Source organism: Scyliorhinus canicula, chromosome 16, assembly GCF_902713615.1.
Source record: "Scyliorhinus canicula chromosome 16, sScyCan1.1, whole genome shotgun sequence".
Lineage (NCBI taxonomy): Eukaryota > Metazoa > Chordata > Chondrichthyes > Carcharhiniformes > Scyliorhinidae > Scyliorhinus > Scyliorhinus canicula.
Genome location: NC_052161.1, coordinates 54184708 through 54196862, shown reverse-complemented (window position 1 = coordinate 54196862; position 12155 = coordinate 54184708). Strand labels below are relative to the sequence as shown.

At 43.8% G+C, this 12155-nt stretch overlaps 1 protein-coding gene across 1 annotated transcript in view; it reads right to left on the bottom strand.

Moving 5' to 3' along the window:
- Positions 1-252: 252 nt before the first annotated feature.
- The window catches only part of march5 (membrane-associated ring finger (C3HC4) 5), a 152338-nt gene continuing 140435 nt past the window's right edge, over positions 253-12155 (bottom strand). Inside the window, exons 5-6 of the mRNA XM_038821337.1 lie at positions 6138-6304; positions 253-1309 (exon numbers count right to left, since the gene is read on the bottom strand). Of these exons, the coding sequence (XP_038677265.1) occupies positions 1196-1309; positions 6138-6304 (281 nt within the window). The 3' untranslated portion in view covers positions 253-1195. The remainder of the gene's footprint in view (positions 1310-6137; positions 6305-12155) is intronic.

Genomic DNA, 12155 nt, shown 5'->3' with positions numbered 1-12155 from the left:
AGTGTGGTGCATTCGACCAGTTTGTCTTCTAATTCATGTGCACCTCACAACACCCCTGAATGTTCTACAGTAAAGTTTATTTTTGTTTGTTCAAAACCCATGGATTCTTGCAGCTTTATTCACTGGGCAATGTCTTGAATCTCAAACTTTGTCTATTTTAAACAAAACATTATTGGTCTCTCAGCAGATCTCACCAAAATCTTGGGGGTCTGGTCAAGGATCATAACCGGTATAGTATAAAACATCAATAAATTATTTTTAATAAAGTTTTTTTTATTTATAATACACTTTGGCCAATGAAGTCTACAGGTCAATAGGCAATTCTGTACAATCAATACATGTTGAAACCAGATCATTGATATCGTACATTATGAATTAATATAAATGCTTTGCAGTTGCTAAAGAAAAACAGCATAAGGAAAGAAACAAAATGTTTACAAGAAGTACAGTACAACCTTTTTGGTGGTGGTGCTAGGCAGGGGCAGAAGAGGTTAGAACTTAGTATCACTCTTTACTTACCAATAATATAATCCACTCAAGAGAAAAATATCTTGCATGTTTTCACTAAAGGAATTGAAAAGTATCCATCACAGTACAAAATGTCCTGGAAATCACGTCTAGAACAAGAAGCTACCTCAAAAACTGTTTTTCTTCAGTAAGCTAGTACAAACTTGAATACATTATTTGTCAACCATGAAAAAGCCACTCAATGTTGAACTTAGTGTATGTAGAACATAGTGTCATCACTAAAAATAATGATTATTTAGCTGGGGTTTAATAAAAAGACGTGTTGCAAAATAAAATACAATGGACAACTTACACATTTTGAAAATAAATTGGAGTCAACAAAATTTAAAATGCAAGATTCTATAAACTAACATTTGCTGCTTTGCAGAAAGGTTACACTAGTTTTAATACTAATTAAATATTATGCTGTCAAATCACTATGAAGGAAGTGCTTAAAAAGCAACCAAAGCCAATCACATTCTGGGTTAAATGATCACTGATAGCATTAGCTGCCAGTTTCTGCCAAATGAAAGTGCTTTATTTCACTTCTTTAAAAAAAATGTGTACATGAATCTGCACCAGCAGCTTACCCACAATACCATATAACAGCACAATTTGATATAACCAATAATGCACAACTGCTGGATAAGAATGATAGCACATTAACCAGGCTGCACTCAGATTTTTCTCATGCTTCCTCTTCTGGAAAATTTAATATCTTGCGGTGGGCCTGGCGTAAATACTGCTGCTGTTTGAAGTACACTTTAAAAGCTCCTTTGATGGCCACAAAGGCAATACCACCCTGCCAAATAAATAGACAGGAATATTTAGTCCACAGTTGACTCCAATGTTCTAGAATTAAAGTGCCCAATTCTTTAGCTACTTACCCTCCATTTCTACTAATTCATAATTGTTCCATTGATAATATAGTTGTAATAAAACAAGGATTATATATGTGGAACACTGTAACTCTGGTTAACATTTTCAATTAAAATGGAATTTAGCAGGTAATAAGGCTTCCAGACAGAATGAAGCACTTCAGTTAAGTTAGGCTGAGATTAAGGAACTAATCTTTAAATCCCCATGGAATGAACAGGAGAAAATTAAAATATTGCCAAACCTTTGTTTTGAAATGAATATTTTAAATACCGAGTGAAATAAGTTATTTAAACATGGTACAAGACTGTGTTTGTAGAAATACTGTAAATATTCAGCTTACTCACTTTCGTTTTTTGATAAATCAGAACAGCGTCTCATTTACATACCAAAAAATATATTTTTAGCTAAAATAAAAGCAATATACTCTGGAAATCACAAATCAACATTATACCGTGTTTTTAGCTGTGTGGTGACATTTATGCTAATTGAGAGAGTACAATCAAAAGGGAAGAATGCCAAAATTGGGGAATGGACCCTCTCATGCATTGCCTCGCTGACAACATCAAACAGGAGACTAATACTAACGACACCATTCTGAAAATTCTATTCAGCAACTTACCTTCGACAGCACCACCTAGAATGACAAGAGTCGCAGATGCATGGGAACACCACCACCTGACACTTCACCTCCAAGTCGCATAGCACCCGGACTTGAAACTAAGTTAATGTCTCTTCACTGTTGCTCGATCAAAATACTGGAACTCCCTTTCTAACAGCACTGTGAGTATACTTACACCACATTGAACCATGGTGGTTCAATGGTGGTTCTCAGTAGCTAGTGGTGTCCCTCAGGGATCCGTGTTGGGCCCACAATTGTTCACAATTTACATAGATGATTTGGAGTTGGGGACCAAGGGCAATGTGTCCAAGTTTGCAGATGACACTAAGATGAGTGGTAAAGCGAAAAGTGCAGAGGATAGTGGAAGTCTGCAGAGGGATTTGGATAGGTTAAGTGAATGGGCTAGTCTGGCAGATGGAATACAATGTTGACAAATGTGAGGTTATCCATTTTGGTAGGAATAACAGCAAACGGGATTATTATTTAGACGATAAAATATTAAAGCATGCCACTGTTCAGAGAGACTTGGGTGTGCTAGTGCATGAGTCACAGAAGGTTGGTTTACAAGTGCAACAGGTGATTAAGAAGGCAAATGGAATGTTGTCCTTCATTGCTAGAGGGATGGAGTTTAAGACTAGGGAGGTTATGTTGCAATTGTATAAGGTGTTAGTGCGGCCACACCTGGAGTATTGTGTTCAGTTTTGGTCTCCTTACTTGAGAAAGGACGTACTGGCGCTGGAGGGTGTGCAGAGGAGATTCACTAGGTTAATCCCAGAGCTGAAGGGGTTGGATTATGAGGAGAGGTTGAGTAGACTGGGACTGTACTCGTTGGAATTTAGAAGGATGAGGGGGGATCTTATAGAAACATTTAAAATTATGAAGGGAATAGATAGGATAGATGCGGGCAGGTTGTTTCCACTGGCGGGTGACAGCAGAACTAGGGGACATAGCCTCAAAATAAGGGGAAGTAGATTTAGGACTGAGTTTAGGAGGAACTTCTTCACCCAAAGGGTTGTGAATCTATGGAATTCCTTGCCCAGTGAAGCAGTTGAGGCTCCTTCATTACATGTTTTTAAGGTAAAGATAGATAGTTTTTTTGAAGAATAAAGGGATTAAGGGTTATGGTGTTCGGGCCGGAAAGTGGAGCTGAGTCCACAAAAGATCAGCCATGATCTAATTGAATGGCGGAGCAGGCTCGAGGGGCCAGGTGGCCTACTCCTGCTCCTAGTTCTTATGTTCTTATTTAAGACAGCAGCACACCATCACCATCTCGAGGGCAATTAGGAATGGACAATAAATGCTGGGATAGCCAGTAACCCCCAAATCCCTTGAACAAATTTTTAACAAATTCCCAGCATCACATACCCTTCAGCAACTAACAAGTGAATCTGGAAAATTACTACGTATTGGTTTCAGGAGCAGAAGTAGTTTGGAGTTATGAATTAGTTCACCTGAAGAACATGGTTGAAGCCACTCAAGACAAAATTCAATCCATAAAATATTAAAAAGCTAAAGATGATAAAGCACATATAATGAATTACTACAGACTTCAACTAATTTAGTTTCTTGAAGAAAGTGGACAGCTATAGCCCAAATTGTCAAGGAGCAAATCTATGGAATGCCCATGAAGAACTGAAAGGAACTTAAGGGGATCAATATAACAGTGAAACTTATATTATTTAATCAAATCCAGCTTCAATTCACAGATGGCAATGACATAGTGCCAAGCAGAACACAAAGCATTGTGTTTCTGTCAGTGTTTGAACTTGCAAGTACCAAACTTTCACTCTATAATGCTCTTGGGAAGAGACTTGACATGTTTTACTACATTAAAGGTGTTGTACAAATACAAGCTGTTGTTGTATCAACATTTGAATTAAGACTAATTTTGAAATTACAGAAATGCTCCAAAAATGTTTCATTACTTGACACAAGATGTAACCATAATTCCATCCGCAGGAGTTAGCACAAGTAAAACTGTATTCAGAAAATATCGATAGCAACAAGTGGCTTGCAACAATACAGACTGAAGGAATACTTGTTTCTACTTCACATTGCATTAGTAGAATAATTTCGTTAGTGGAATAATTGACGGCAAACAATTAAATATTTAATTTACCATTGTCTTGGCTGAATTAACCACATTCTGGATTGATTAAACTCATTAGCATCTAGAATATTCAAGTTTCCTTCTGCATTGGAGAAAATTTATATTCAACACATTGACACTGAGTAGTCTATTATGTGTGTGTACATTATGCAGAAATAAAGAACTTCAATTATTACAATCCCAGACCAGACCTCAACAGTAGCTAGAATACTGGACCGAAACACCAATATTTTAATTTATTTGTAAGACTGTGCAGAAAGAATGATTTGCTCCAGGAGTGACTGCATGGAGAAACAGGACTTGATTATTTTTAAATCAAAGCTTTATTATTAATACAATATTAACTTTAACTTCACACCTGAGAAGAACAGCTTACAATTTCTCCTTAAACACTACTACTAAATTTTCCATTAAACAAGAGACGAAACATACAGCTTGCAATCTATCTTATGGTCTGAGAATTGTGGACTCGGCATCAGGCAGATCAGAATTCAACTCAAGTTTTAAATTTCAAAATGTTTCGCTGCCTCCCTTGGCTCTACCCAGCAATGACCTCCTCTCCCCAAGCAGAAGAACAAAGTCTCACTGCAGGCTTCAAAGCACATTAACACCGTAGGGACGTTCCCAGTCAAACCACAGTCAATGATCCCAGACTGAAAAACATATCCCTTTGTCAATGTCACCGTCTGGTTGCTAAAAGCATGCAGGTCCTGCAAAACAGAATTCTTTTTAAAAAAACATGACCCAAGCAGCCAAACAGTCTAACCCTGGGCTTTTAACCCTTTAATTGCCCAATACTTAGAATCCAATATTCCTAAAGTCTTCCAGTCGTCACAATTCATACTGCACTTTTTTTTCCCAGCCTCAGCACGTCTCAAAGCACTTAACAGCTAATGTCGTACTTTTAAACTGCAGTCACAGTATAGGAAAATGAGGCAGCAAACTTTCTCATAGCAAGGTTCCACAAACAGCAATGTCATAGTGACCATATAACCCTTTTTAAAAAAATAGCGTTTGAGCAATAAATGTAGGCCAGGATAAAGAAGTACGCTGTTGCTCATTTTTGAATGAAGTCATGCTATCTTTTATATCCTGAAAAGCCACGCAGGGTGTTTGTTTAGCATCTTATCCGAATGTCAGCAATGCAGCAATTTTCAGCATAGTACCGTACTAGAGTTTCAACATAGAACATACAGTGCAGAAAGAGGCCATTCGGCCCATCGAGTCTGTACCAACCCACTTAAGCCCTCACTTCCACCCTAACCCCGTAACCCAATAACCCCTCCTAACCTTTTTGGTCACTAAGGGCAATTTATTATGGCCAATCCACCTAACCTGCACATCTTTGGACAGTGGGAGGAAACCAGAGCACCCGGAGTAAACACACGCAGACACGGGGAGAACATGCAGACTCCACAGACAGCGACCCAGCGGGGAATCGAACCTGGGATCCTGGCGCTGTGAAGCCACAGTGCTATCCACTTTTGCTACCATGCTGCCAAGTTTGTGGTCTCGCCTCGAATGGGGCTTGAACGTTTGACTCGGAGGCAAGAAGGGCATCCAGAAAGCCAAATGTGTACATTTGCACATTGGGCATGCGGCACAGTGGTTAGCACTGCTGCCTCACAGCGCTGAGATTCGAGGTTCGATCCTGGCCATGGGGCACTGTCCTTATGGAGTTTGCATATTCTCCCCGTATCTGTGTGGGTCTCACCCCCAGAACCCAAAATAGGTGCAGGGTAGGTGGACTGACCATGCTAAATTGGCCCTTAATTGGAAAAAAATAAAATTGGATACTCTAAATTTATAATTAAAAAAAATATATACATTTGCAAAATATCCTTTACAATTGCTGTACATATTAACAACTGTAAGTTACTCCATTAGTAAGAATATATGCAAGCACACTGAATAGTCAATGTTAAGTAGACATACTTTGTCAGAGGTTTTGTATGCAAAAGTTAAGTGAGAATATGCTTCGAAAGCAGGTTTAAACTGTAACTATTTAAGAACGTTTCTCACCAAAATAGTCCTTTGCAGGTTTGAGTTGACACTGCTGAACATTAATTTACCAACTATAGTAGCAATAGTAGGAAAAACCAAAGCTCCACAAAGAATACGAGTAGCTGATACATGATCTGCTAGTGGGCTGGCCTCAGCTGGAACACGAGGAACTGGGTAGCCTATTCCTAGAAGGGTAAAAATAGAAGAAAAAAATACCATCAAAGAAAACTCAAAACAATTTGAACACTTCCTTTCTGTTTGGCAGAAGGGGACAGAAAATATTCAACTGCTGCAAGAATAATACTGTCTGTCAGGAAACATTATTCAGTTAAGTAGTCAGCGAGAACCAATCATTCTGCAAAATCTTGGTCCAGATTTTTAGCAACGCAGAACATTCAATGTGTATGTCATGATATAAAGTAGGCCAAGAAACAGCAATTAGCAAAATATCTTATTCAAGAAAACCACTTAAGGTTCCCCCAAGTACTAATTCCATTAATGTAATGGCAAAATATACCAAAGTAAAATATTTGAGTCCATGGGCAAATTGCTTCTTAGTTTCCTGGACACAGGATACTACAGAAGAATTTGTTGAACTCTCGATTTAATGTGTAAATGAAGCGACTATCATAACTTAAGTGGCAAAGTCTGTCTGGTGCAATTTTCTATTACATCACATTTCTACTGTGTTTTAAATAAAAGCTTAAAATTTGCTTTTTATACTTCCTTTTAAAGTGCCCATTTTTTTTTCCAATTAAGGGGCAAATTGGCATGGCCAATTCACCTATCCTCCACATCTTTGGGGTGTGGAGGTTGAGACCTATGCAGACAGGGGAGAATGTGCAAACTTCAGAAGGACAGTGATCCAGGGAAAGGATCGAACCTGGGCCCTTGGTGCCATGAGGGAGTAGTGTGAACCACTGCACCACCGTGCCGCCCTGCTTTTTATACTTGGCTATTATAGCACATCACTTTTCCTCTTGCAAAAGGAGAACACTGAAGCAGAAGTTGTACAGCGAGTCATCTTCAAAGTGTCCATATTAAGCCAGCTGTACAGGATGATCATATTTTATAAGACAGCACAGTGATTGTGCAGAATTTGCATGTACTCCCTGTGTCTGTGTGGGTTTCCTCCCAAAGTCCAAATATATGCAGGTTAGGTGGATTGGCCGTGATCAATATGCGGGGTTACGGAGATAGGGCGGGGGAGTGGGCCTAGGTCGAGTGCTACTTTGGAGGGTTGATGCAGTCTCGATGGGCCGAATGGCCTCCTTCTGCATGCTACAGATTCTATTTGTGACACTCACACCATAGGAACCTCAAAAAGAAGTTACCAGCAACAAATTGCGAGTGGTTTGGTTATATTCTTTCGTCACTCAGCCCACATCTGCTTAAGTCAGTTTCTCTTTAATTAGAATTAGCCAGAGGGAAAACAGATCTTGCCAGGTTAGTATCTCATCAGAATTAATTCCACATTTAACATACATGGACAGTATTTTACATAAATAAGACAACAAAAAAACTAACTAATACTAATAATTCTCTATTGTGGAGCAATCAAAAGATAACCATTTGCAGCATAAAGGAAAGAGGCCATCATAAAGAATTATAGCATGATTCTAGCCTGTGTGAAATACAAAAATAAAATATATTCAATAGTAGTAAGTATTAGGTTCAAATGACTTCCGGTGGCGCTTGAGAGCGGGATGGCCGCATCGGGAAGAGCTCTCGCCAGTGGTCACGATTTGCAGTGCTTTCGGAGGTTTCCCCGACTTTTTGATCGCCCACCCCCCAAATATTGACGGCCTTTGGGACCGTCACGGGCAGCTAGCGGGACCGGTTTGAAAACCGGCGAAGAACCCCGCGCGGGTGTCGGGTGCTGAGGCGTCGGGCCCAGCACACGCTCGAGGGGCAGAGAGCGGGCGCGGAGCCAAGCAGGTGCCGAGGCAGCAGGCCCGAAGCCAGGGCGGGATGTAGAAGAGATGTCCCATGTCGGATGGTTCCCACCTAGAGCGTGCTAAGAAAGTTGAAGTCCAGACCCAGGGAAAGTCTGGAGGGATGCAAAAAAAAGACAAAGAAGTTTTATATAAGTTTGGTGAAAGTTCTTCCCCCCCCCCCCCCCTCTTTGAAAAATGGACTGTTTTTCAAAGGAAAAAATGGATTGAAGGACAGGAGGGTGAAGGGAGGAAAAGGGGAAAGAAAAAAAAAGGAAAAACAATACGCCGTTAAAAGATGCGAAAAGCAGCGTCGAAGAAGGGAGGAAACGCGGGCTCACCGCTGAATGAGAAGACGAGCAAAAGTGCTGACAGGATGGCGGATGTCGAACCGCATGGTGGGGCCGCACTACTTACGGTGGAGAAGATGACCGAGGTGATGGCGGTAGAGCTGGAATAACAGTTTGCGAGGCACTTGGAGGCCTTGAGGAAGGAGAGTGCGGCTGCATTAAAACCAATGGTGTGGCAAAGACATCGGCTGAGGTGAGAGAGCAGAGCAAGAAGATAAAGGAAGTGGAGGAGGCCGTGTCGCTGCTCTGCGACCAGCTCACCTCAATGAGGGACGAGCTGCGGAGGGTGGTGGAGGTAAACAGAGGACTCCGAGCAAAACATGAGGACTTGGAGAACCGCTCGAGACGGCACAATCTGAGAATTGTGGGCTTGCCAAGAGGGACAAGGGCCCAAGGACAACAGAATACTTCGCTAAGAAGATTTAGAACAGTACAGCACAGAACAGGCCCTTCAGCCCTCGATGTTGTGCCGAGCAATGATCACCCTACTCAAACTCACGTATCTACCCTATACCCGTAACCCAACAACTCCCCCTTAACCTTACTTTTTAGGACACTACGGGCAATTTAGCATGGCCAATCCACCTAACCCCGCACATCTTTGGACTGTGGGAGGAAACCGGAGCACCCGGAGGAAACCCACGCACACACGGGGAGGACATGCAGACTCCGCACAGACAGTGACCCAGCCGGGAACCGAACCTGGGACCCTGGAGCTGTGAAGCATTGATGCTAACCACTATGCTACCATGCAGCGGAGCTGATGGGGGAGGGTGAGAACCCCTCCCAGTACGAGCTAGACCGAGCTCATCGGTCATTAAGCCTGAAGCCCAAAGTGAACGAGCCGCCAAGAGCAGTAATTACCTGCCTCCATAAGTATTGCATGAAGGAGAAGGTGTTAAGCTGGGCGAAGCAGAAGCGCGAGGTGCAGTGGAATGGTACTGGAGTTCGGATCTACCAGGACTTGACGGTGGAGTTGGAAAAAAGACGAGCAGTGTTTGGGCGAGTGAAGGTGGCACTGTTCAAAAAGGGAGTGCGATTTGGTATGGTATACCCGGCGAAGCGGAGGGTAACGTGCGAGGCCAAAGACTTTTATTTTGAGACAGCGGAGGTGGCTGAGGCGTTCGTGAGGGCAGAAGGCGTGGGACAGACGTGAGGAGCAGAGCTAGAAGAGAGACTGTGGACTGTGATTGGGGAGCTGGAAAATGTATAAATGCTACAGCTTTCTGTTTACTGATGTGTATTGTAATTTACTTCTCTTTGCATTGTTACAGAGCAAGTTAATGGTTGGGTTGATGGGCGCTCTGTGTTGCGACGGTTTTATCTTATTTTAGTGAATTGTATCGGTTGGATTGTTTTTGTTTTTCTTGCTCTGGGACTGGGTGGGAGGGGACGATATATCTTGGCAGGGGAGCCACCCGCGCTAGCTAACTAAAGTTGGCTAGTGAACGGAGGCGAGGTGAGAGGAGGACTGCGGACATTGGAGCCTGGTTAGCAGGTTTCAATGGGCCTACGAGGCGAGCGAGGGGAGGGGCAGGGATTGATGCTGGGAGATGTTTTTTCAAGAGGAAATGTAGGGGGGGGTTCGATGTTAATAACGGATAGGGGAGGGTCAGGCTTATGAGGCAGGGCCCGGTGGTATGATGATGGTGGATAAGAAAGGGGGGGTGGGTGTGTGTGTGTGTGTGTGTGAGAGTGAAAGACCCCCAGTTAGGATAGTCGCGTGGAACGTGAGAGAGTTAGGAGGACCGGTCAAGAGGTCAAGGGTGCTTGCGCATCTTAAAAGTTTGAACGCCGATGTGGCAATGCTGCAGGAGACTCACTTGAGGGTGAAGGACCAGGTGAGACTTAAAAAGGGCTGGGTTAGTCAGATGTTTCACTCTGGATTTGACGGAAGGGCTCGAGGGGTAGCGGTAATGGTCGGCAAAAGGGTTCGCTTCCAGATGGAGAAGGTGGTGGCAGATCAGGGGGATAGATATGTGATTGTGACAGGGGCACTGGAGGGGAGGTTAGTGGCGCTGTTAAGTGTATACGGTCCCATTTGGGACTCGCAAAGAAAGTGTTCGGGGCCATCCCCGACTTGGACACAAAGGAACTGATTGTGGGGGGGGGGGGGGGGACTGGAACTTGGTGAAGGAGCCAAGGTTGGACAGGTCACGGCCGCGCCCGCTGGTCCCATCAGGGGGGGGGCGAAGGCACTGGCTGGGCTAATGGTGGAAATGGGAGGGGTGGACCCTTGGAGGTTTCTGCACCCGAGGGAACAGGAGTACTCGTTTTTCTCAGCAGTCCATAAGGTATACTTGCGGACTGACTTTTTCGTGGTGGGGAAGGCTTTGCTGGCTGGGGTTAAGGGGTCAGAATACGCAGCAATTGCAGTGTCAGATCATGCTCCGCATTGGGTGGATATGGTACTGGAGAAGGGGGTAGCACAGAGACCGGGGTGGAAACTGGATGTGGGGCTTTTGGGGAACCAATTGTTCTGTGAGAAAATTGAAAAGGTAATTAAGGAATATGTAGGTTTCAACTGTACGGGTGAGGTGTTGAAGGCAGTTGTCTGGGAGGCTCTAAAGGCGGTGGTGAAAAGTGAGGTAATTTTGTTTAAGGACAGAGTGGACAAAGAGGAGATGTTGGAGCGGCAGAAGGTAATAGATGAGATGTTGGAGGTGGATAGGAGTTATGCAGAAGATGGGGACCCAGCGAAGCTGGAAAAAAGGAAGGAACTACAGGCGAGCTTTGACCGACTGTCCACCAGGAAGGCGGTGCGCCAACTGAGACGAGCAAGGGGTGCAGTTTATGAACATGGAGATAAGTATGTTAGCAGGTCAGCTCCGGAGGGAAGCAGCGGCAAGGGAAATTCTTCAGGTGAGGGACAGGGCAGGGAAGTTGGTGGTGTCTCCAGAGCTGATTAACAAGGTTTTTGAGGCGTTTTATGAGAGGTTATATAGGTCAGAGCCACATGGGGGAGACTGTTCTAGATGGGTTGGAGTACCCGAGCCTAGGGGAGGGGGACAGGGCTACATTAGAAGAAGCAATAGTGGAGCAGGAGATAAAGGATGTGATTGGGAGGATGCAGTCGGGGAAGGTGGCAGGGCCGGATGGGCTTCTGGAGGAATATTATAAAAAATTCAAGGATAAGCTGGCGCCCCTGATGGTGGGGATGTTTGAAGAGGATATAGGGAAGGGGGTCTTGCCACAAACCTTGGGGCAGGCATCGATTTCACTGTTGTTAAAAAACGATAAGGATCTGACGGAGTATGGGTCGTATAGGCCCATATCACTTCTGAATGTGGACGCAAAAGTATTGGCGAAGGTCCTGGCGGGTAGGCTGGAGGAGTGCCTCCTGAAGGTGATAGGTGAGGATCAGACGGGGTTAGTGAAAGGGAGGCAGCTTTTTTCGAAAATTGAGAGGGTTTTGAACGTCATTATGGCACCGGCGGAAGGGAAGGAAACTGAGGTGGTTGTGGCATTGGACGCCGAGAAGGCGTTTGACCGCGTAGAATGGGGGTACCTGATGGCAGTTCTGGATCGGTTTGGGATTGGACCAAGATTTGTGAACTGGGTAAAGCTATCATATAAAGAGCCGAAGGCGAATGTCCGCACGAACATCATCAGTTCGAGATACTTTTCTCTCCACCGTGGGACGAGACAGGGATATCCTATGTGCCCCCTGCTGTTTGCACTTGTGATTGAGCCGTTGGCCATCGCATTAAGAAGACCGGGAGCATGGAAAGGAATAGTGCGGTGGGGGGGGG